The sequence below is a fragment of the Strigops habroptila genome, chromosome 10 (assembly GCF_004027225.2).
Source record: "Strigops habroptila isolate Jane chromosome 10, bStrHab1.2.pri, whole genome shotgun sequence".
NCBI lineage: Eukaryota > Metazoa > Chordata > Aves > Psittaciformes > Psittacidae > Strigops > Strigops habroptila.
The window spans coordinates 8,480,009-8,503,526 of record NC_046359.1 but is presented as its reverse complement, the minus strand read 5'-3'; the positions used below and the strand labels follow the sequence as shown (position 1 = coordinate 8,503,526).

The 23,518-nt window shown below is 39.2% G+C and overlaps 1 protein-coding gene across 1 annotated transcript in view; it reads left to right on the top strand.

Annotated features, from left to right (window-relative positions):
• The window catches only part of PRKN (parkin RBR E3 ubiquitin protein ligase), a 568,831-nt gene extending 546,276 nt beyond the window's left edge, over window positions 1-22,555 (top strand). The window contains exons 10-12 of the mRNA XM_030499430.1: window positions 4,463-4,549; window positions 17,296-17,413; window positions 21,298-22,555. Coding sequence (XP_030355290.1) covers window positions 4,463-4,549; window positions 17,296-17,413; window positions 21,298-21,407 — 315 coding nt within the window. The 3' untranslated portion in view covers window positions 21,408-22,555. The remainder of the gene's footprint in view (window positions 1-4,462; window positions 4,550-17,295; window positions 17,414-21,297) is intronic.
• The last annotated feature ends 963 nt before the right edge of the window (window positions 22,556-23,518 follow it).

The following is a 23,518-nucleotide window of genomic DNA, read 5'->3' as shown; positions in this document are numbered from 1 at the left end:
CAGAAAATAGTATTTTCTGTGAAGAATCTATGTGTAGCAGGGTATTGCTAGCAGCATTCAACAGGGACTGTCAGCAAACCTGTCACGATTCAATACTCAACAGTGATCCAGAAGTAAATATAAAGACTCTGCTGCTACAGCACAATAATGATACAAAGATTAGTCAAAAATAATTAACGATAAAAACAATGCAGTCTCCAGAAAAGTGCCATAAATGTGATTTGGTGCTGAGGGAGAGAGGGTGGAGGAGTGGCTTTACCAGTGAGAAACTGAGGAGTTTCTCTGTCTAGGTTAAAGAGAATTCAGAGGTATCTTGATTACAGTACGTAAGTACCTTCACAGGATTAAATGTGGGACACTGAAAAACTCTTTATTTTAGCAGAGAAATGTGAAGCGGAAACCAGTGGCTGGCAGCTGAAACCAGAAAGGGTCAAAGTAGACATTAGATACAATTTTTAACAGTGATTTTGAAGGGCCATTAAAACACTGTTCCAGAGGTATGAATTCATCTTTCCTCACCTGATAGCTTTAATCTGGATGTGAATGTCTGTTTTGGAAGATACACTTTGGCCAAAACATGTATCATACATAGTCTAGCTAATAACGATAACTGTAGGAGTGAAGATGTGGCAATCCAGATTTCAACATGGACTGCAGAAGCCTGGTAGGAAATCTGGGTATGTGCTTGAGTTGTTAGCTCACACAGAAGTCCCTAGCAGTGCACCTACAGTGATGCAGATTAAACCTTGGCTGTGGCTACCTCACAATAACCTTGCCTTCATGCTGCTGTGTAGACACAGGCAGGAAGGAGGTAAGGGTGAAAAAGGAATATCTGACTTGAGGAGTAACTTTAAAGTAACAGTAGGGAGCTCAAACTTGAAGCTTTGTATAGGGATTCAAGAATGGGAGTATTGTACTGAAGTTGGAAGAAAGATACTTTTAACAGTAATATTTTATGAGCACTATAGGGAGATATTATCAGAGACCAAAGAACAGGCATTTGCAGTAGGGAAGAGGGAGAATGAGAGCTCTGGTGCTTAATCCAAGGGAAAGTAGATCTTTGAAATGCTGTGAAAAAGAAAATGACAAAATCTTGTTTCCGAAAGAACAGCATAGCATGTAAATGACAAACTCTTTTCCTTTCATCCAAAACAAAACAAACCAAACAAAAAAAAAAGTTACATTCTGCTGCCACATCCAAACTTAAAACACTATAAATAGGCCAGTCAGGAATAACTGAGTCTACAGCTTGGTTTCACTATCCTTGTTTTTTATTCAGTGTCACTCTTAGCACTGCAGATATGTTGGGTTTGAATTCCATATTGCTGAACAGAGTTTGGTCTGATTTTACCTTTTGTTTGAATGATAATAAAGATAGGAGGATTTTAAAAACATGATCTGGATCCCTGTTGGGGTTTTTAATACCTCCTATTCTGAGGTCACTTGGATTCAGGATTTCTGCTTAGGCCTATAGCATACATTTTTACAGATATTCAAAAGCCTGTGATAGCACACACACAGGTTATATTAATTTCCAGTGCCTAAATCCCTTAAAAGCTTTGGGGATTTCCCTGCTAATCCTCTTTTTACTGCATAAACCTAGAGGGTAGGTTTGGGACCTTTGGTATTTATTCTTTGTGTTGGTTGTTTCCCAACTGAAGAATCTTTCAAGGGTAACAACAGTAAGTACTAAATACACAAAGACATAGAAAGTTTATATGCTGTTTATATTATCACAATAATCTGCCGGTCTTTTTTTTTTTTTTTTTTTGGTAAATGAAGGGAAAGAAAGTGTAACTATTATTAGTAATTGCACTACTTATAGTAATTTTAAACACTTACTAATATTAGATTTATGCAAAAGTCTTAAATTCTGACTGAACCACTTAAATCCTTTTCTTTCCAAGGGCAAAATAACTGTATTAATATTAATGAAGCCACAAAACACAAGTTGACTGACAGCATTTTTGCAGTTGCTGTATTTTATTACTGAAACTTTAATATATTTTTTATACCAGAATGTAAAAAATGAACAAAACTACCACAAACTGCTCTTTGCTGTGACATGCCTTTTCTTTATGATGCATGCTTTGCCATAAAAAGGGAGTGCTTAATGCATTTCTGTTGGGAGATGCCTATTTATTCTGACAAACCGATCAGCCTCCGGGGTGTTCTTTTGCCGCAGAACTGATTTTACATCTCATCCATTATCTAATAATATGTGAAAAGAGTATCCTGTCTCACAAAAAAAAAAAAAAAAAACAACAGGCTTTGTTTCACTACAAGAATGTGGCAGGCTCACTTGGGCTTACTTGCAGGATATACAATTGTTAGAGAGAGGCCCAGTTACACAGTCATGCATGCTTCCAGGACAGCAAACCTATGGGGAAAACATTGGTAACATTGGTCCTGCGGATCTTTCATTTTAAAAGTAAATATAAAAAGTGGCCTCTATAATGAGAAAATGCATTTCACATCTTTAAATAATATGGCATGAGTTTATGAATTCTATTATTATAATAAATAGCAATGCCACATAAACTACACTGCGAGGCAGATGGAATGTCTTTGCAAAATATATGCCCGGGGGGTGAGGGTGGTGTTCTTTCTTCATTATTTCCCCCTTTTCAATGTTTATGAAAAGTTTAAAATTGCACTTGCATAGGAAAAGTGAGAGAGACTGGAGTGCAGAAAGCAAGCTGAAGCATTGTGTGATAAGGCAGTGATAAAGTAAGCGTACACAAAATCCCTTCAGACAAATGTTTTCAGCCAGATGTTTTCATAAGGAAATAAAGTCACGAAGAAAACAGAGAATAGAACAAGCAGTAGGAAATACAGTTAAACTTGACCATAACCTTAATTGTTAAGGGATAACAAGTCTTTGCGATATTAGGTATCCAGACAGGGAGTACCTCTCCTTATGTGTTTGAGCAGTGTTTAACATGGCGGAAACTTTTGACAGCTAATGTAGTACAAATTGTTGTATTCAAATGATGCTCTATTACAACAATGCAGCCTCTCATACAACATACCTTACAAAGGTGCTTCCATTGTTAAGCTGTTTGCTAACAAGCACAAGTGAATTAACAAATCAGTGTTACCTGAAGTAAAATAAAACATTTTAAATCATTGACAAAATAGTGGAGAGAAGTGACAAGAAAGCAAACAAGTGATTAGGTTTGATATCTCTGGAAGTTAGAACACTAACTCCACCCCTCTGCTCCAAATTTCTCTGACTTTCTGAATAACAGGATCAATCCTTTTGGACTTGCACAATGCTCCTTTTCATAAAACTGCAGTTTCTTCAGCATGACAGTGAAATATCATTTTCAGTGCTTTTTAGAAAAGTGACAATACAGCTTGAAAGAGTTCAAAATGAAATTGCAACAGCTGGAATTTGTGGCAGACAAATGTTCTAGTGCCATGTCCTCCTGATACCCTTTATTCATTATATGTGAATGCAGCTCTGTATCTAAAAATCAAGGCTGTTATATCAGTCTTGCTTATAACGCCAGTCAGAATGGCTTACCGCTGAGAGATCTTTCAGAGTCTGGAGTTGCATCAAGACAGCATAGCTTTAAAACAGCATAAAAGAGGCCCATTTTACATCATTGATTTTTCTCCTTACCTGCAAGGACACAGAATTTAAGGCAGCATTGATGGGGCAAAGATTTTGACACGTCAAGACAGATATCTTCATTTTTGAGTTCAAAAAAAAGGCATCAAACTTGATACACATGAATCAGTTTAGGTGGCAGAGGCAGCTCAGACTGAGGTAGGGACAATTGTTTTACTCATCTGCAAAAGACATTACTTTCAATGAAGCCTTAGGTAGAGAACAATACAATTTAAAGAAGATGAAACCAGAACAATTGCTAGAAATGCAGAAAGTGTCTAGAAATAGTCACCTAAAACCTGTGTTAAATAACCTATCGTGTTCCTTCTACAGATTTTTTGAAACCATTCTATAAAAGTATAATTTTCTCAAAAATGGTATTTTATATGACCTATATAAAGTGATCATCCCCTAGTAAAGTCAGCAATAGTTTTGCATAGAGAAATTATTTGATTCAGAAATATGAATAGACTATTTCCATTAGCAAACACTATAAAGCAGAACTGCTTGTTTCAGCCAGCACTCTTTGTATGAACAGATTTCACTGCAGGAAAAACACACCTGAAAGTATCTGGTATGACTTTATGTCCCTAAATGGACCATGTAGCAAAATCTCATTTTTAATAATGGCATTTATGTTACTTCACCAATGAAATGTATAATAACAGCAAATTGTTGTGTTAATGATCAGTGTATAATAAGATGCACAATTAGGACAATTATGGGAATTTAATGGGATGAGAAGGGCAAGACATCATCTGCTGTATGACTCTCTGTGATTGTAACCTGCTGTCTATATATCCCGAATGTGTTTTTATGACTTGTGTGCTTTGGTTTGCTTTCCAGTTTGTGTTCTGCCGTGAATGTAAAGAAGAATACCATGAAGGGGAATGCAGCTCCCTCCTCAGCCTGCAGGGAGCCATCGCCCAGAAGGTAGGGATCCCACAACTCCTGATCATTATCCCTGGCCCAGCTAGAGTGACATTTGTCAAATGGGTCCTAATCATAACCCTAAGTAAAAGCAATTATGTTCATGCTGAATTACTCCAGCCATCAGAGTTGCCAAATTGGCTTTGCAGTGGATTTCAGTCGCTTTGATTGATAGAGTAGCTGAGTTCTGTCAGGAACACACAGGCTCTGCCATCAGTTGATAGAAAAAAGGCTTTCCCAATGGGGCTTTTGGGGTTGTCTCTATTCAATATGAACACTTTTGTGTTTCTGTAGCCTTGCTGCCTTTCAGCTTATTTTCAGTGCACCAGTCAGGAAATCATGTGGGTTTGGACTGAATAACTGGGGATTTATATAGCCTATGCAGAAAATGCTGTTGATAATTTATGTTTCAGCTTAGAGAAATAAAAAAATGGATTGCCTAGACTGGAAGCTGTTAGATGATAATTATTCTAGGCTGCTCTATAATTTTGTAGCTTTTGTAGCTATTGCAGCTATAGACCTGGACAGGAAATAGTTTTTCTCTCCTGGCATTTCTCTTTGTTTGAGATTCAAGTTTGCCTGATCTCCATGGGAAATAAATCACAGTCTTTCAGAGAGAGAGAGAGAGAGAGGGAGAGAGCAAAGAACGGGAGAGATACTCCATAAGTATCTCACAGCTTGATGCCCAGAATATGCTCCTAGAAGCAGAAAACTGATACTCAGATGTCTGGTATGTTTGATACTAAGAGATAATTCAAATCCTGAGCCCCCACACAGTCCCATGTGGCAGATACAGGCTTGTGGGCAGGTGCCGATCAGGACTTGCATCTGGCCAGCTGTCAGTAAGGCATGTCCAGCTTCTGTCAGTGCCTGCAGGCAGGCTCTATCTGAGGCAAGCTTTTGGAGCCTCTCATTCTCTGACCACAGAGGCTGGGGAGGGAGCTGGAGGCCTGTTGGGAACCTTTGCCGTGTGCTACCATGGGACAGTTCATTTGCCATACTTTGGAGACACTGCACTAGGCTATGAGCTGTGTAGAGATTCTTCTCTTTACCCTTTCTTAGTGAAGCTCTTCTAATCTATAAAAAGAATTAGCACTCATTGAGGCAGAATTAAACAGCCTGTATCCTAGTAGTCAGGCTGTCTACCTCTGCTGCCCTGAAACATGTCTACTGTATGAAACCCAAAATCCATCTACTTTCCCAGCCTCTCATGACTTGTTATTCAGATGTGGTATTTTATGTTTAGCAGCTATCAGCAAATTTTTATTCCATGATTTGTGCAAACCCCTTTTTTGAAGCCATATATATACGAGGTGATTTGTGGCTTAACTAGCCTCTCTGAAGAACAATCTTGTTTTGTTTGCAGTACACTTAGAACAGTCTTCCAGCTCCTATTCACATTTATGTAAAAACAACTTCAACAGAGACATTGAGAGATACTTAAAGTATCCAATAGTCGAGTAAAATAAGAGACCAAGGCTCAATGCCTTACCTGAACTAAATAGAGCTAGAATTTTATTACATCTCAACAGGAACGGTGAACCCTATTTATGCTTAAAGTTTTACCTAGAGTACTGAAAGTCATCATGGAACCTTACAAATGAGTTCAATAATGTTGGCTTTGTGGATGTTAGAGTTTGTATAATTTCCATACTCTAGGGCAGATATATGTGTGCCATGAAATATATCATAGGAAGAGGTGGGTTTTTTAAAATATTTGCATATTGCCTTAGCTTCTCCTGATTGACAATGGGAGCCCTTCATCCATCTGGTCCAGTATCTCGGGACATGAATTGCACCCTGTTAGATCTGTTAAATCAGGGAAGCTGACTGCTTTAGCTGTTTGAGTGTAATGTGGACACCTTTGCTGATCCTGAAAAATTTCCTGTGTTCTCAAAGAGCTGTTCCTGAAGAGCGAACTGATAGTACCAGAATAAATCTTGCAACCGTGCAAGCCAGTTCCCAGTATAAACAAGACCACAGACTACGCAAAATTCATTCGAACTCCAACATAAGCTGAAGTGACGTGACTCAGGTCAGCCTTTCTTTCCTGAGAGCTGCACTAATTAAACTTCTCCACAAGATGGTGATGTGCCACTGAAAGAATGTTTTCCCTCACTTTCTGTAACCAGGCGAGCGAACTGAGAGGTAGCTAAACCAAGGCAAGCATAAAGATGCATACAAAATATTTGTGGGGCATATATGGAAAGCAGAGCATGTGGGACTGTCTTCATCTCTCACTGGGATTAATTTAAACATTTATCTACCTGTGCTTTCAGCTCTTTTGTTCTGTTTGGCCCGCCCCTGATAGGTGCACAACCCTTTGTGTCAGAATTAACTTGCTAGTATTGCACTGCTTGTTGAGGCAGCGAGAACGATTGCTTTATCTTTAACCATCATCTGTTTCAAGGTGGGAATAACACACTTCCAGGGTTGTCTTCAGCTCCTGCAGTTTGCCTCCTCTCCATATCCTTTCCATATCACTTATTTTAGAAACAGATCTTATTGTCACAATTACTGCCACTCAGATTTCAGGGTCAACAAGACACGCTGCAACCAAACTGTTCCTCTCCAAAACTGGTGCGGGATACAAGGTCTCGTGAAAATACTTTCTATGAGAAAAATGCAGGTTTTACTGTAGCCTCTAGCAGCTATATAGTAAAAGGACTTTCTGTTGTCCTCATATTTCTGCAAATGCCTGCATGTCTCTGACATTCCCAGTGTGAGAGGAAACACTGTGGGCAGGTTTAGGCCTAAGTCAGCATTGTAGAGATGCATATGGTGGAGCATGAGGGGTGTGAAAGCTCTGGAAGAAAAGACAAAAAGGAGTGTTGTGGAGGATCTGAGTAGCTGGAAGCTGATGGCAACATAGAGAGAGGGAAGAGCTGCAATGCCACTCAGAGCAGCCTGTGTGACCCATTTGGGAAGCCTTGAAGAAGGAGATCCCTCAGAAAGAGAAAGAGGCACTCAAGTGTCCTGATACAGAGGCATTCAAGTGTCCATGAAAGCCAAGAGCTGATGGAATGGCTGCGACCTGTCAGAGATACAGTGGAAGCTCCAGAAAGAGGAGAAGGAAGAGAGAAGAAAGGGAATAAGCCTGTGAGGTGCCATGGGACAATTATGAGGGTCTAGGAGGCAGAAATGGCAGTGGCGAAAGGTGCCTGTGCTTGGGCAGATGTCAGAAGGACTAAGGAAAAAGCTTGAGGTCAAGAGTGGGGAGCAGAGCTGGTGGGACTGTGAAGGGAGGGAAGACAGGAGGGAAGGGGGAATGGAGTCAGTTGGCAGGAGGAAGAAAGAGAGACAAGAGGGACAAATCAGGTGCCACATGGTGCTTAAGGCTATTTGAAACCAAGGAGTTTGAACCTTATAATGGTGGGAAGCTAGACGGTAATGCTTGCTGCCTGGTGCAGAAAAGGCAAACTCAGCAGCAGCCATGCAGAGAGGAGGCCTAGCTCTAAATACCAGCATATCATATTCTTTCAGATCTATGCACAGATACTGCATGGTCCATTGGTGTAGACAAAATGTTCTCTTTCTATCAAAACGCCCATTTTTAGCTCTGGTAGGCCATTGAAAGCTCATCTTGAGCATTTACTTACTGCTGCAGGGCTGATTATTCCCCTTCTTAGTGTGAAACATAATTTCAGGAAAAACAAAATGTTTCTGTGGCAACTTCAGTTGAGAAGCTTTCTTTTAAAGCCATTGCAGCCTCTTGGAGCTGTTTGAAGTTTGGGATGAGAGAAATAATCATATTTGATGGATTAAAAGGCACAGTGTACATGATGGAATCAATGACACACAAAAGGTTACTCCACCCAGATTTAGGTTTAGAAATAACCACACAGTCCCTGCTATGTACACCACAAAACCAAGCTTCCTGGCCCCTTTTAACCTCATCCAGAGACAGTCTATGCTGGTGGGGAAGACAGCCATAAACCAGCTTCCTCTGTAAGTCCCCAGCTTAAAATTAGCACAGCTTTCCTAGCACAAAACATTTCTAGACAGTTTGCTTTTTACCACAATAAGTAATGCATCTTCTTGCTCAGTAGCAACTGGACAACGTATGATCACATCAAATTTAAACACATACAGAGTAGCTCCCAGGACAGTTTTGGTGTTGGGCATGTTGATAAGACACCTGCAAGGTAAACCATAATAGCAATAGCAATGACGCTAATGTAATAGGGGTGCATATGTAAATAAGTGACTAGAACGTGGGGCAGAGAGACATAAATGTTTGGAAAAAAAAGACACAAACTGGATAAAATGGGTTATAAAAAGGTATGTTTTAGAGATAGTTCTATGGACAAAATTTCCCCAAGATGGTTTAGCTGCTGATTATCTTGTCCTGCCAAGCCACTGAGTGTGTGATTATAAAAAGGTAACAGCTTTTTAGCAGGTTTGCTTTTTCAGAGGTTTCTGTGAATTAAGAGAATAAATTAAACATCGTGGTAGATTTCTATAGTACAGCTGTGCACAAATCTCTCCAATTACCTGCATTCAAAAGCTTGAACCTAAAAGAACATCTGATGTCTAATTCATCATCCCACAAAACCAGTCTGGCAGTCTTTGTAGGACCAGATGTAACTCCAGTTCATCTCATTTGAACAAACTCCACAATTAACCCGAGGCCAGCAACAGCCATAAATCTAAGCCTAGATTAAACGTCCATGGTGGCTGGAGTCTTAAAGCTTGCCCAATGGTCTCTTCTGCTCCAGGCTCCAAACCCAAGCTCCTTAAAAATCCTCTCAGGCCATATCTAGTGTTAGTCCAAGCCTTAATTCCAGCTAGTTCTAGCAACCCTGGAACTGAAAACTATGCAATCCAGCAAAATCCATCACTAAGCATGTACCTTTAGCTGCTGGTGCAGCTAAAAGTTGTAGCAGTTTCTTGGTGACAGGTTATAGAACAGGTTTTGTGAATTTCTGCCATTTTATTACATTGAAAATCTCATTACCCGCTAAAAGTCTTCAGACCAGGTTCACTGTATATGCAATGTAAAGGATTTATTGTTAGTCTTATCAAAGTCTTAGAAAGGTAATCAAAGAACTATTTTTAATCCATTTACAATAACACTAGGACTTACTGTTCAAATTATATATAGTTAAAATAATGGATATGCAAACTTTCTGGTAACACCTATTTCTTTGACGTTATGTTTAACCCTTCACTGCCCCTCTGGGTCCTAGGTTCAATGGCTTCAGTCTGGGATGGACTAGCATAGCGAGTCCTTTACCAGGAAGAGAATAATGTTGATATTGATGATTTATTTCCTTCTTACCACATGATCTGCTTGGGGTCACTTTTATATGTAAACACACTCCTTCACTGGTCTGCAAGTTGACATTGGATCCAAATTTACTATCTATGGAGTGTTCTGCCTAAGTCAGTTATGTCTTTGTTCTCTTTGTTATCCTTAAGTCTGTGTTTACTCATTTCTCAAGGCTGCTTTTGGGTAACTGACCACTGGAGAGTTGTTTATAGCACCAGGGCCCCCCATATTATCCTGTGCCTATGCTTTCAAGGCCTGTGTTACCATCCCATGCCATTTCTCCTCTGTGTAACTTTTTACTGTAGGGTCAGAGACAGTTCATTCTGCCTATAATACCTATATTTGTCCTTGCCATCTGTTAGTTACAAAAATACATGTAACATTGTTAAACCATGCAATCATAAAAATTATAAAAAAAGCAAAAGTAAAATAGGCAATAGTCACCTCGTCATTAGATAACTGCTGTCACTTGCTAAACCAAATCTCTAGGCAGGCCAAGACAAGTCCAGAGAAAGCCTGATGGGTCCTGAGGCCTGAGGTGCTGGTTTGGCACAAAGGCTGTGGCCGCTTACAAGAAACAGCAACAGCATTTTTACTGAGCCACAAAGCTACATGTTCTAAACCTTTGGTGTAATTTTATAGCTAGTGCTGTAAAACTTCACTCCAAACCTGTGGGATGCTGCCTGTCCCGACTGTAGCCCTCAGATGGAAGCTTTGGTCATCCAAATACCAAAACCTATCCCCAAACTTACCACTTTCAAACTAAACCTCAGCTGTTTGTTATTTGGGACCAAGTCCTTACTGTACTCTGTGGCAAATACAGAATTCAGATAGTAACTTTGATTTTCTGCCACTGGCAGTATAAAAATTACCCAGAACCCCTGTCAGCCTGGTAACCCATCAGACCAAACCGAAAGTAGTGCAGTGCCTCAGCAGAATCAGTGCAAACCTGATCCTGTTCATCAGCACATGCCACAGGGGCTCTGGCTGCAACCCTAATGATAGTTTCTGGGCTCATACCTAACACGGTCATGAGCACACAAGCAAACAACCATCTCTGAAGCAGACCCATTTGATCACTTCCCAGAAATGCTTTTTGCTGCAAAGGTGCAGCATAAAAGCACACCCATGTGTGCATACACATCCAGGAAAGCCTGTCACATCACCTGGCACCCTCCTGATGGCTTTTGTAATGTAGTTCCTCAAAAGCTCCCAGCTCACTTGGGCTGCAGGTGAGCCTCCCCCCCCATCTTTTCCTCCCATTGCCTCACATGTGCAGGTCTCGAAGTTGCCAGTAGGTGGTACAAAATATACAGACATTACTTGCCAGGCTTCCCTATTTATCCATTAAACAGCATCTTTCTAATCTGTTACCCCTGTAGATTCCCAGCAAGCATGCAGGGTCTCTATGTGGGTGGCAGTTTGCTGTAATTATATAGCAGAATATATTGGCCCACTGTAAGCACAGAATTTGATTTTAATGTGGAATTCCCAAATACAGGTGCTTCCACAATGTCCTTAGCTGAATTATTTTATGCTAAGACATGAAATATTTAGCTAACGCTTCAGGAAAATCAGTCTTTGTGCAATGTATTTCTTACAAGATTGCTGTGGAATTGAAAACTATGCAATGTGTATATTAAATAGTAACAGAAAGCCATAATGCTGACAAAACTATGGAATTGCTATGCGTCTCCTATCTTCAATGAAGGGTGAGTTGTTAGGGAAAACATATATATTATATTGGACTCCACAGTTGTATGACCTTCTGAATCAGTTCATGGTTATCAGTGTTTTGTGTATATGCTCTAAATATTGCAAATATCACTTTAAGAATTTTTCCTTCACTATTTCAGCAAATTTTCCTTACTGCTTTTAGAACATGGAAAACGGATGGTGAGGTACTTGAAATGGTGTACCACAGGCAAGAGTTAAAATGAAAAACACACAGCATTTCTATGGAAACTTCTTTCTCTACTCAAAAGAGGGGGGGAAATTAATCAAAATAATAAATAGCTAATGCTGACCGCAAAAAACCATTAATTATTTCTCTGCATTTTAATGAAAGAAAAAGCTATTGAAGAGATTCATCATACATAACATCTTTCAATGAGTGCTCAGTCACAATATGAAATACGGAACATCTATTATTAGACCATTGATTTTTTTTTCCATCAGATAAATTTAAAAAGTTAAATAAAACATGGCTGCACAAAAATGGCTCACCTAGCTTGATTTCTAAAGTATCTTAAACAGTTGGAAAAGAAACTGAAGCTTGGAGGTTTAGTAGCTAGTATATTCACAAAGTCAAGAACAGGACATTTCAACCCACAGATGCCTAATTAAAGGAGCAAGAAAAACAACTATAACCAGGAAATGTCCTGTGAAATTAATCTCTCTGTTATAAATAAAGATGCACCGGAGGAAATCTGAGAATAGGTCTTAAGTTTCTGTCTAATGAGAAATAGATGGGAACTGTATAGAGAGAATTTTAGCTTTCCTATTTTGGGCATCAACAAAGTAAAAAGATTTGACAGGCTGCTTTTGTTTATGAGGTTAAGCTGACAGTCATTTGCAGCTTTTTTGCCACTCATGGGAGAAGGCACATCTTTACTCCACTCATGGAAAACAGTTATACAAGAATGACCTGTATTAGATGAGATTTTCTGCAGTAGAGCAGTGTAAATTCAATATTCACAACTACCTGAATTTAATTCATGATGATATGAATGGTCCCAACAGGCAGTGCGAGAACCTTGATGTACAGTGTCACCAGACCAGAGCTCTTTGATTTTATTCTGTGAAAGACTCTTGCATCTGTATCAGACACAATGCCATGTGCCTATCATTTTGATTTTAGCTAGTTGCTGTCATCACAAAGTGGCTTTTTTTTAATGGCAGAATTACCTAGGCACACCAGACAAACTGGCTCGCACAAAGCTGCTTCATGTGAATTTAACTGGATCACTGTGCCACTGACGTTTTTATTTTCTTGGGAAACATATTCCCATTGGTGGATATAATACCTGTTCCTTATCTATAGCCATATTTTAGTGTTTTAATTAGCCCAAATCTTTCTCTAGACTAGAACATTAGTCCCATAGCTATGTACGCCTCTGTGAGATTTTGACTCTTAAACACCTTCATTTTTCCAAAGCCCCTCCAGCTTATCTACTGCCCTAAACATCTGCTATTTTTACCCCCCAGAACTGAAGTAAAAGACACCACTAAACACAACAGAAGATTAATTCATGTGAACATGTTCACAAAACAGCCCAGTAGAAGCTGAGAAAACAAAAGAAATTCAAGTCAGACTGTCACCATCCCTCATAGATCAGGCTTCAACAGATGAAGCTACTTTTGCTTAGAGCTCTAGTCCAAAATAATTAGTGGGTTGTGTTAATCTAAATGTTATGGTGGGTTGAACATTGCTTTGTGTACAATGAATTATTCTTTGTCTTCCTTTCAAACACTTTCAAATATCCATAGTGGTTCTCACATCCCTGCTAGAAAATGAGTAATACGCTCTGTTTTGAGCCTTTCTAAAATGCTGTATTTCACATAAAGTCATAATTTTACATATTTTTTTTTTTTTAATCTTACTTCTCCAAGAATAATTAACTTAAAACCGAGCATTTCTGATCAAAAGAATAGGTATTTCTGATTTAAAGGAAGCTGCACTAGGATACACTTTTTTAAGTTATGCATGACGAGCTTTTTTGCTTATCAGAAAGGAATTAAGCACCAAGAGCAAATGAGCAGGAGTCCAGAAATTACATGAACTAAAGCTAAGCACAGCATAATGTTGACAGCTTCATATTGTATTCTGAATCAAGGGTGTTCAGTTTTCAGATATTTTCTATGCTAGGTAAAATAAGCATGATCATAAAAAGTGTGCTTACATAAGGCAGTATATACTGCAGTAGATGTTGGATTTAAACATTATCTATCTAATACTTCCAGAACAGAAATTTTTCCACTTTTTTTTTTTAATCTGGGTGGTACTACTTAGTAGCTGACTCTGAACACATACTTGGTTTACTTTATGTAGTTCTACTGACAAGTCGATGTGTGTCCTATTACCTGAATGAGATGCTGCTTTAAGAAGGGACACTTTATTTCTATTTCAAGATGTTTTCTGTCTCTGTAGGACTCTTTCCAGTACTGGCTGATATTGATTAACTCCATAAAAAGCTTTTCATGTACATGTTCTTGTATTGCTGTATGGTGCTCAGCAGTCTCTGTGGTCTCTTTACCCTGTTAGTTTTTCCAAAGGACTCAGCATTGAAACAGAATAGAAGTAAATCTATGCCCTTCCATGTGACCCAGAGATAACAACACAGACTTTTTCCCCTGTCTCACTCAGGGAATATTGCAGAGGGGATGTTGAATAATGCTTGCAACAGCACTTACTATAGCTTCCTGTTATTTTGGGGTATTAATTCCTGGTCATAATGTGCAGCACAGTTAAGCATAAAAAAAAAAAAAATTCATAAAGCGGCATAGATGGAATCTAGTAGCTTTTCACTGCCAGGGCAAGCATTTTGTAATAATTGGTGAACATTTCGTGTGGGGTCAGTATCACAAGTGATTAAAGTCTTCTGTCCTTGGTGAACTGACGTGTGTATCTCTGAACTTCCTACCCAAGACCAGGAGGCCAAATAAACTGAGGGCCACCTCTGCTTAATAAAACTGCTCAATTACCGAGCCCATTGTCAAGGAGGAGACTAGATTTGCTATCTTAGGATGAAAGAATGTGATTTAAATAGACACTGGTAATGGAGAACATCCATACACCTTTATTGTTTGAGGAAAAAATGCAGATAAATATATCTGCGCTTGCAGTGATTGTATGTGGAGCACTAAATAAAGCACGTGAACACTGGAGGCTCATAGATCAGTATGGTATGATCTCTTTACTGAATCAGGACTCCATCGCTGTTCTACTTCCCTGCATTTGCTTCCTGCAGCAGGAAGTTTTTAACTTAACATTCAGCAACTTTGGGCATAGCTCTAATGGGCTGAAAACATCATGCTGCTGCATCTAGTCCATGCTAGAATTTTTGCAATGGAAAATATTGATATAATAATTGACTGCTCTTTCAGCAATTTGCTCTTTCTTGGTGAATTGCATATGAGTGGTTTGAAGTTGTTTATTTTAGTTCTTCCTAAGTTCTCCCAAGTTTGCATTTGTTTTCAGAACTAAGATCAAATATCTTTATACAAATCAAGTCAGCAATTTGGCATGTGAAATATTGCCTCAGTGTAATTTGCTATTAGGGCACAACAAAGACATGAAGATGGAGAAAAAGTATGTTTCCAAGTGCTGAACCACACAGTTTGGATTTGGACTATTTGGAAGAAATAGAGCCACTGTGAAGCTCTTTTGGGTTGACTACAGAAGCAAAAAATACTTCTGGTCTCATATAGCTATTATTCTGAAAAGAAGAGCAATGTTTTGGCACTGCTATAGTGATTTTTATCTCGAATCATCTGTATAGATGTTAAGTAATTAATTCCCATTACAATGAGATTAAATTAATGTCATCTTCATTCTGTCACTAGGCAAACTGAGGCCCAGGTCAAATGTTCCCCACTCTCCCCATAGCGTGTTCAGGCCTCTCTGAGTTAGCTCGGATTGCTTGCTAAAGTCATCTTTTAAGATCAAGGTGTTGCAAGATCAATACTAGATTATGTTCTTTGCTATTAGCCTGAGCAGCTTTTTCTATTTCCCAGAACTTACTAATGTGATGTTGTATAGAGGTCATCCTTTTGCCAAATTGCTGAATAATCCAGCAGGGTGCAGAGCCGAGTTCCCTCTCCAGATGCAGACAGACAAAAGTAAAAGTCAGTTCTAAGGATACAGATGAGAAGACTTTGTTCACTTTTGTCACCCTGACATCAAAAATACCAGCAAATTAGAGAATATTAAGTAAGGAGCAACAAAAGGGATTCAAGGTCTGAGGAGATGGATGTTGGTAGTAAAATAAAAGATATAATACCATAAACACATTTTTGAGCTTTTCTGATTAAAAAAGGTTTAGGGTTTTTTGTTTTTTGTTTTTGTTTTTTTAAGATGCATCTTGCAATGGCCACCAGATGAGCTGGAAATAAATTTTCTGCAGATATTGCTCTTTGTTATTCCATTTTAACTCAGGTGACTTCAGCCAAGAAATAAAATCTATGTCTTACTCACTGACACTGCAACAACTCACAGGTTTTATCAGTAGTAGCTGAGTAGAAATCAAGGAGTTATGGTTGTGTTGCTTGTTTAGAAGCTGGGCCAGTTTCCCTTTTGTGTCTTGTGAGAAATAAATATGTTTAAAAAATCCATGTAAATAAATATTAAAAGTCTATCCACATCACAGCCTACAAGTGTGTTGAAGGTATACATGAAGAAGTTAGGGGAATTTTTGCAAATGACGTAATTCAGTTTAAGCTCATTATTTTCCCACATGCTCAAAAAAAAACCAAACCACATTATGAATGGAGAGAGCAGAACCTCAAGGCTAGAACCTACATACATTGTTTACTGCTACTGTTCGCATAGTTGCCAACCTTGCGTGGTATAAATGACCCAAGGCACTGACATCTCCTTTGTCTTTGTGCTATCATTTTAGGTAGGAAATTGCCAAGTAGGACACTTCTGTAGATTACATAATTTTGTCCCAGTCAGAAATAGGACAAACACAGTAGTCCCTTTTAAAACACTCTTCATGATGGCTTTTTTCATCTGTGTCGTTCTATCCAGGGAGCTACTTGCTTTCAGTGTTCACTAGGGTTGGGTTTTTTCACTTTTTCTCCAAATTTTTTGTGTTTCTTCTTTGTGCCTCTTAAGGCCTCTTAAATTTATATGGATTTATATTTGAATGACATTTAGACCTCTGAAACAAAGGATTATGCTTTATTATGAAAAACAGTTTCCTTCCAGGGACCCCACCATTTTGCATTATCAAGTGTTTTGTTGCCTTGGTGTTTTGGTCTTCCTTGCAAGGAGGGCTTTAATCCATGAAGCAGAATCAAACCTGTGGTGTTTAACATGTCACGTCTCAGCTGGGTTCATTTGACTCCTGCTTCACTTTGTCTTCTGCTTTACCTTTGTGCATTTATAGCATGGCTTGATGCCTTCTGTGTCCTCCTGCAGGGCTTCGCCTGCCACTCGGGGCAGGAAGCAGGGTGGAGGATGCAGCCTGTGCTGCAGCTGGATGCAAGAAGGACCCCTCGGATGGCACACGCTCCAGCTACCACATCTCCCCTGCCATCCTGCAGCCTGGGATCTAACCAAATACACTAAGAGAAAATAAGTTTGCATTTTTAAGCAAAGTTCTGCATCTCTCAAAAAGCCCAGCCTACCTGGCCTTGCAGTCGCTCCTGTCTGTTTCTCATGGATAGATAGTTATCACTTCAATGTAGATATCTTGTCCCAGCACAGCCTTTCAGTATTGTGCCCACAGGTGGTTTTTCTCTCTCTTTGCAGGGATACGTAGTCGATGAACATGCAGCCACGCAAGCTCGATGGGAAGAGGCATCTAGAGAAACAATCAAGAAGACAACCAAGCCATGCCCCAACTGCAATATTCCAGTAGAAAAAAATGGTAAATTTATTATTAATTTCATACTTAACTATCTTTTAAAATTCACTTTGTAGTATAAATGTATGAACGTTCATGTGTACGTATGCACACTATTATTCCAAGAGAGTGAGAGCATACAGAGCTTGAATATTGCCTCTGTCACTTTATCTAAATTATCTTGAAATCACTAAATCTAAATCACTTAGTTTTAAAGCCACTAATTAAGCCTCACAAAATGTCCTGCTGTTTTATAGCTAGGGAAAATGAGGCATAGAGAGACACTGGATGTGGTATTCATATGACTGAATATTCAGCTAGTTGTCTAGATTTTCCATTGTCACTGGAAAAAATAGACATTTGTAGGGCAAAACTCATCTCACAATGAATCAGAACGTGTGTCTAATGTAGACCATAAGAATTGCACCTGAAAGTGGGGTGTGAGAATTAGTCCTGCTGTAGAAGTCTACACAGTATATAACTGAATTTAGATGAGGTTAATCTCAACCTAGTGACATGCCCATAGTAGAAGACCCAGTTAGAGGAAGAAACATGAATTCTGACAAACTGGTTGCACTAATTAATGCTTACCATGTTGGAAGATAAGTAATCTACTGGTACTTGGGTTATTAAAATGGGGAAAAGGAACCCTAAAGGTTCATACTGTTCCAAGGTTTAATTGTATTTATGTTAATCAAAATATACTCAAATTATTGCCTATATATTATAGAAATATTAAGTATGGAGGATGCTTCTCAGTTTTGTGGCATTTACTCAAATGGAATGCTGAAAACACCAAATAAGACACTGTAAACTGCAAGGAGAGAACACTTCAAGTAGTGATACAACACAAATATTACTGAGGAAGAAATAGGACAAAATCCTGAAATCTAGGGTTTGATGAAAGAAAAGAAGGCAGTTGGCAGATGGAAAGTGGGTGACTTCTTCAAGCACAAGAAGCAGAAGGAAAGAAAGCATGAATTCAAGAGTGGGAAGGCGAGACAAGATTTGGCAAAGTGTAGAGAGCAAGGTAGGCAGCAGAGGAGAGATAACAGAGGGGTAGGTCAAAAAAATTATTTACAGACTTGTAAAACAGGCTGGAAAACAGAAGTTGAACTGGATTAGAAATAGACAAATAATAATCCTGAGTTTTCATACTCCACAGTTTGTGTGCAGCCAAATAAAAAAGACTTCTGGACAGACTTGAGGCAGTACTTTACTTTCCCATAGACTCTACTACTGTTAAATTTCAGGCAGTTGTCACTTGTCACAAACAGGATATCCCTATTTGACACCATTTACACAACTCCCACTAATGTTTAGGGAAGTTGCTTGTAAAAATCCCCAATGTATCAAAAAGGAAATGAAGGCCATTATACTTTTTATCTTTGAAAGAAAATCTTTATTGAAAATGGATAATGAGCAGGAAAAGACCTTTGCTTGCTTATACCCTGATCCATGTCAGAACAATGCCTCATAATGCAAAATGCCAAAGCCACGAGAGTTTCAACACAATAGAATCAGCCAATTGTGCTGCCATTGAGAGGCTGGGAAATGGGCTGAGAGAAACCTCATGAAGTTCAATAAAGGGAAATGCACCAGTACAGGTTAGGGGCCAAAGGGATGGAAAGGACCTGAGTGTCCTGGTAGACTACATGTTGAACATGAGCCAGCAACATGCCTTTGCAGCAAAGGTGGCCAGCAGCACCATGCAGGAAGAGCATGACCAGCAGCAGGTCAGGGAGACACATCTACAGTGGTGGGTCCAGTTACGGGCTTCCCTGTACACAGACTGGAATGAGTCCAATGAAAGGTTACAAAGACAAAAAAAGGACTGCATTAAATACCTGATCTGGGGAGCAAAGAAGACAAATCCAAACTCTTCCCAGTGGTGCCCACTGAAAGGACAGAAGGCAACGGGCACAAACTGAAACACAGGAAATTCCACTTGCACATAAGAAAATGCTTTTACCGTGTGCGTGATTGAAGACTGGAACAGATAGCCCAGAAAGTGTCTCCATTCTAGGATATATTTAAAACTCACTGCATGCAACCCTGAGAACCCTACTTTTGTTGCCTCTGCTTTGAGCAGTGGGGTTTGGACTGGATGATCTCTAAAGGTACCTTTGCCACTTCAGTGGTTCTGTGATCTTGTGAATTAAGACGTGAAGCTTAAAAAGTGCAGTGCTTGCTTTCTTCTCTGGTCATGGATACTGCACATGCCAGCTTCTAGGCTGACATTTGTAAGCTGAAAGGATCACCTCACTTCTGCCTAAGTACAGCTGGTGTTAAGAGACTGACAACTGTACACCATCTGCCAGCAGTCGTCATTTGGGAGGAGTACACTGACTCCACACAAGAGAATAATCGTCTTCATTCCCCAAATGCTTCTGTGGACACTGTCTTTTACAAGGGACAGTGACAATGCCAATAACTTTTCTGCAATAGCCTACATTTCTCTATGTCAATAACTTTTCTTTAGTAGCCAGTATAGCTATAGGCATTGTAGAATACTTTGGTACGCCAATAACTTTCCTGTAATAGCCAAAGTGAAAGAGTGAAACACTTTCCCACAGCCCCATTCCCAGTCTGAGTGAGTTTAAACACCCATCCATATCTCTCAGAGGACCTCTGTACTCACAGAGCTGTAAGCCATGTTGCTTGAGGCACTCTCCACTCTGACTGCTGATCTCGGCTGCTGTGTAGCAGAGAATAACATGATTTATGTAGCTTAGCAGATAGAGCACACGTGTGACCAGAAGGTACCCAGGGGTCTAGGTCCTGCACCAGGACTGAGATGCATTTTACCCAGTGATGGCTTAATACAAATCATAACAGAAGATTGGACCTAAACCTTAAGTAGAGTGTGACATGGAGGCTGGCCATTGGTATGCCTACATTTAAATAAGATAAAAATGTCTGGTGAATTGCATCTCGTACCCAAAGATATAAATAGTCAAATAGACTTTGCCATCACAGCTAGTTTTCTCTTTCTGTCAAATGAAGCAGACAGGCCTATTTTAACAAACAGTTCTCCAGCTGTTTTACCTTCTGAGAATCATTCTGGATTGGCATTTATAAAAATGGTGGTGTAAGGGTAGCAAGTCATACAGTAGGGAACACTCACTCCCTGTACCTCCTATCATCATCTGGAGTCAAACCAAGATGACATTTCAGCATTTCTACATACCGTATGCTTTTCTTTCAGTTTGAATTACACAAGACATCTCTTTGTGTGGTAAGCAACATAATTTCCATTTGAGGGGTATTTCTGTAATGACCTTTGACAATGTTAATGTTTTATATATTACAAGATAAACATTTGATCAAGGTTGTGAGCAGAGAGATTAAAGCTGCTCTCACAGTACGGGCAAGTAAGAAATTCAACACACAGGAAACATGCAATCAAAAGACTGTTTCAGATACTAAGAAGGTCAAATCAACTTAAATTACTACTGTCATTTTGATATAATCAGAAGTCAGCCTTCAAAGTCTGTATCTCCTGATTTACTCTCTCTGCAAATCTCTCGGTTGAATCCAAATTCAAAAAAGAATTGAATTTTGTTCATCTTCTGGCTCACAGCTGGACTAGGGTAGAGTATCCTTGAGGAGACACCTCCATGCCTGCTTTCAGAGGCTGCAGATTGTCATCTCTTTTCCCTGTCACTAGCACAGACATTTCTAATTTCCTCCTACTCCTGCAGTCCCTTAAGTGAGACCAACACACATTACACCCCAATATGAAATGGAGAGCAAGTTTTAGAAAGCTCGGGAAAAATATTCTTCAGGTTTGTACTTCTCTTTTATTAAACATTCTACTTGGTTAATAAATGAAGCACCTAAGAAAGTTTGATTTTTAACACTGATAATTCTTGATTAACATGTCTAATTCTGTTGCTGTTTTGCAGGTGGTTGCATGCACATGAAATGTCCTCGCCCTCAGTGTAGATTTGAGTGGTGCTGGAACTGTAGCCTGGAGTGGAACAGAACCTGCATGGGAGATCACTGGTTTGACTAGTGGTGCTGAGGCCACCCTGTGTTGCTGATAAAGCTTGTTTTCGTCAGGGCAAAATTCTGAACCCCTTGCTTAAATGAAATTCCCAGTGGTTTCAGGGGCACAGAGTTCAGAAGTTGGCCCAGTTTGCTGGGTTTTGCTTTCTTGCACATGCAGTCATACCAAAATCACATTGAAGTTTTTAAATCCACTAAGTAAAGAGAGTAATTGTTTTAATGGACAGACTTGCTCATTGTAGTACAAAGAGGGGTAAATTACACCTTCCTGAACATGTCTGTCACCATGGAGAGCAGACAAGGTTATCATGAGGAACTTTGCTTGACATTTATAGTTAGGAATCCGTAACTCTTGCAAGAGAGAGCAGCCTGTGTATGTGTGTGTGAGTGTGTGTGTGAGTGAGCAGGGTTGGAGGATGTTCCCTGCATCAGCTGTTTTTATTTTGACCACTCCTTTGCTCATTCAGCACATTTTTTGATTTTGAGGCAATATTTCTTAACAGCTCTTTTGGCAGAGGGAAGACTGTGGCTCTTCAGTGTTTTCTCAGGGTTCCTTCCTAACTTTAACAGGGTTCCTTCTGTAAGGATCTTGCTTTCTAGCCAAATTCTCACACAAAACATCCAGCTTTATGCCATGTTTGTGCTTGTGTATTTGTAACACACCACATGAAACCTGCCTACATACTCAATACAGACTTTGTTACCATTGGAAGATTAGCTAAGGATGCAGTTTTAGTTCTGTGACTGTTGTTGCAGTGGTTCTGATTAAGTGTTGTGCAAACTAGACTCACAGAGCTTCATTTTTCTTGTGCTTACAGCAGTACTTTGAACATGGCAAGGGGAGGCAGGACTTCTCAGGGGTTTTCTCTACCATCATTCTCCAAATAGAATATGGGTGTACTTCTGAAAATATATTCACAGCTCAAACATTGTGGGGCAGAAGGACATCTTTCATTTTACAATGTTAACACAGTAAGTAAAGCTTACTAGCATTTCCAAGCCTGAACAATCTTACTGTTTGGTGTGCTTTACATTGCTGTCTATTCTGAAATGAAATGGGTACTGTTCATATCCAACATGCCATGTAAGGCTTTGAACAATTCAGTTTTGGAGATAAAAAAAACCTCACAATAAATACTGTGGTCAAAAAGTTAACCTTTATTTCTTTTTTCATTTGAATAAAAAGTGAGTACAATGATGTTGGTCATGTATTTCATTGACTGATTCGAACTTCCAGCTAAGAAGCTAGCCCTTTGATTAAAACATACTATTAGCACACAATAAATTCCAGGGCCATGGACTTCTTTTATCAAGTTTGAATTAATATTTTGTATGGCATGACTATAGAGTCCTGAAAATACAGATGTGCCTCATATCAGTCAGTGCAGAGCAAGAAGCTTAAGGTATAAAGAAGTCCCAGGCTTACTAGAAAAACGTCCACTTGCTAAAAGAAATGGAGTATTCAACTATCTCAGCTAGATATGACATTAAAAGTTTGAGGAAACAAAAGGATGAAGGCATAAGGTACCAAAAATAAGAGAGTGATCAGGCAGAATTAAGAAAATGAGAGGGAAAGGAAGTGGCAATGAGAGGACAGTGGCCATTTCTTAAAGGTCATTTTCCTCTTTGGCACTGGTGAACTAATATGTATGCAGAAGTAGCTACATTAAAGCGTAGGGGTACAACAGAATGATTCAAAGTAGCTCATTTAAGTACATTATCTTAATAGCAATATTTTACTGTGAGCTCTGATTATTTCATGATTTGATTTCTTATACCTGGGTCTATTTTATAATTTATATGGCTTGTTGCCAACAGGCTAGGAACAAAATCACAATGCTTAATTTTACTTTGATAGTGTGTTACTTGGGAGCTCATCACTATATTTCATATCCACAATCATTGGGAATAAAAGAAGTCTGAATCTTTCCCTTTTTTTTTTTTTTTTTTTTTTTTTGGTATGTGTGTGAGTGTGTCTTTCTTATAGAGGAAGAAAAACTTGTTCACTGTAAGGTGGTTTCACTGGGTTAAAGCCTGCCCTAACAAGTTAATGTTTTAAGTGTCACATAGAAACATGTAATTTATGCCCCTGGATCAAGGTCTATTGAAGTCAATGGG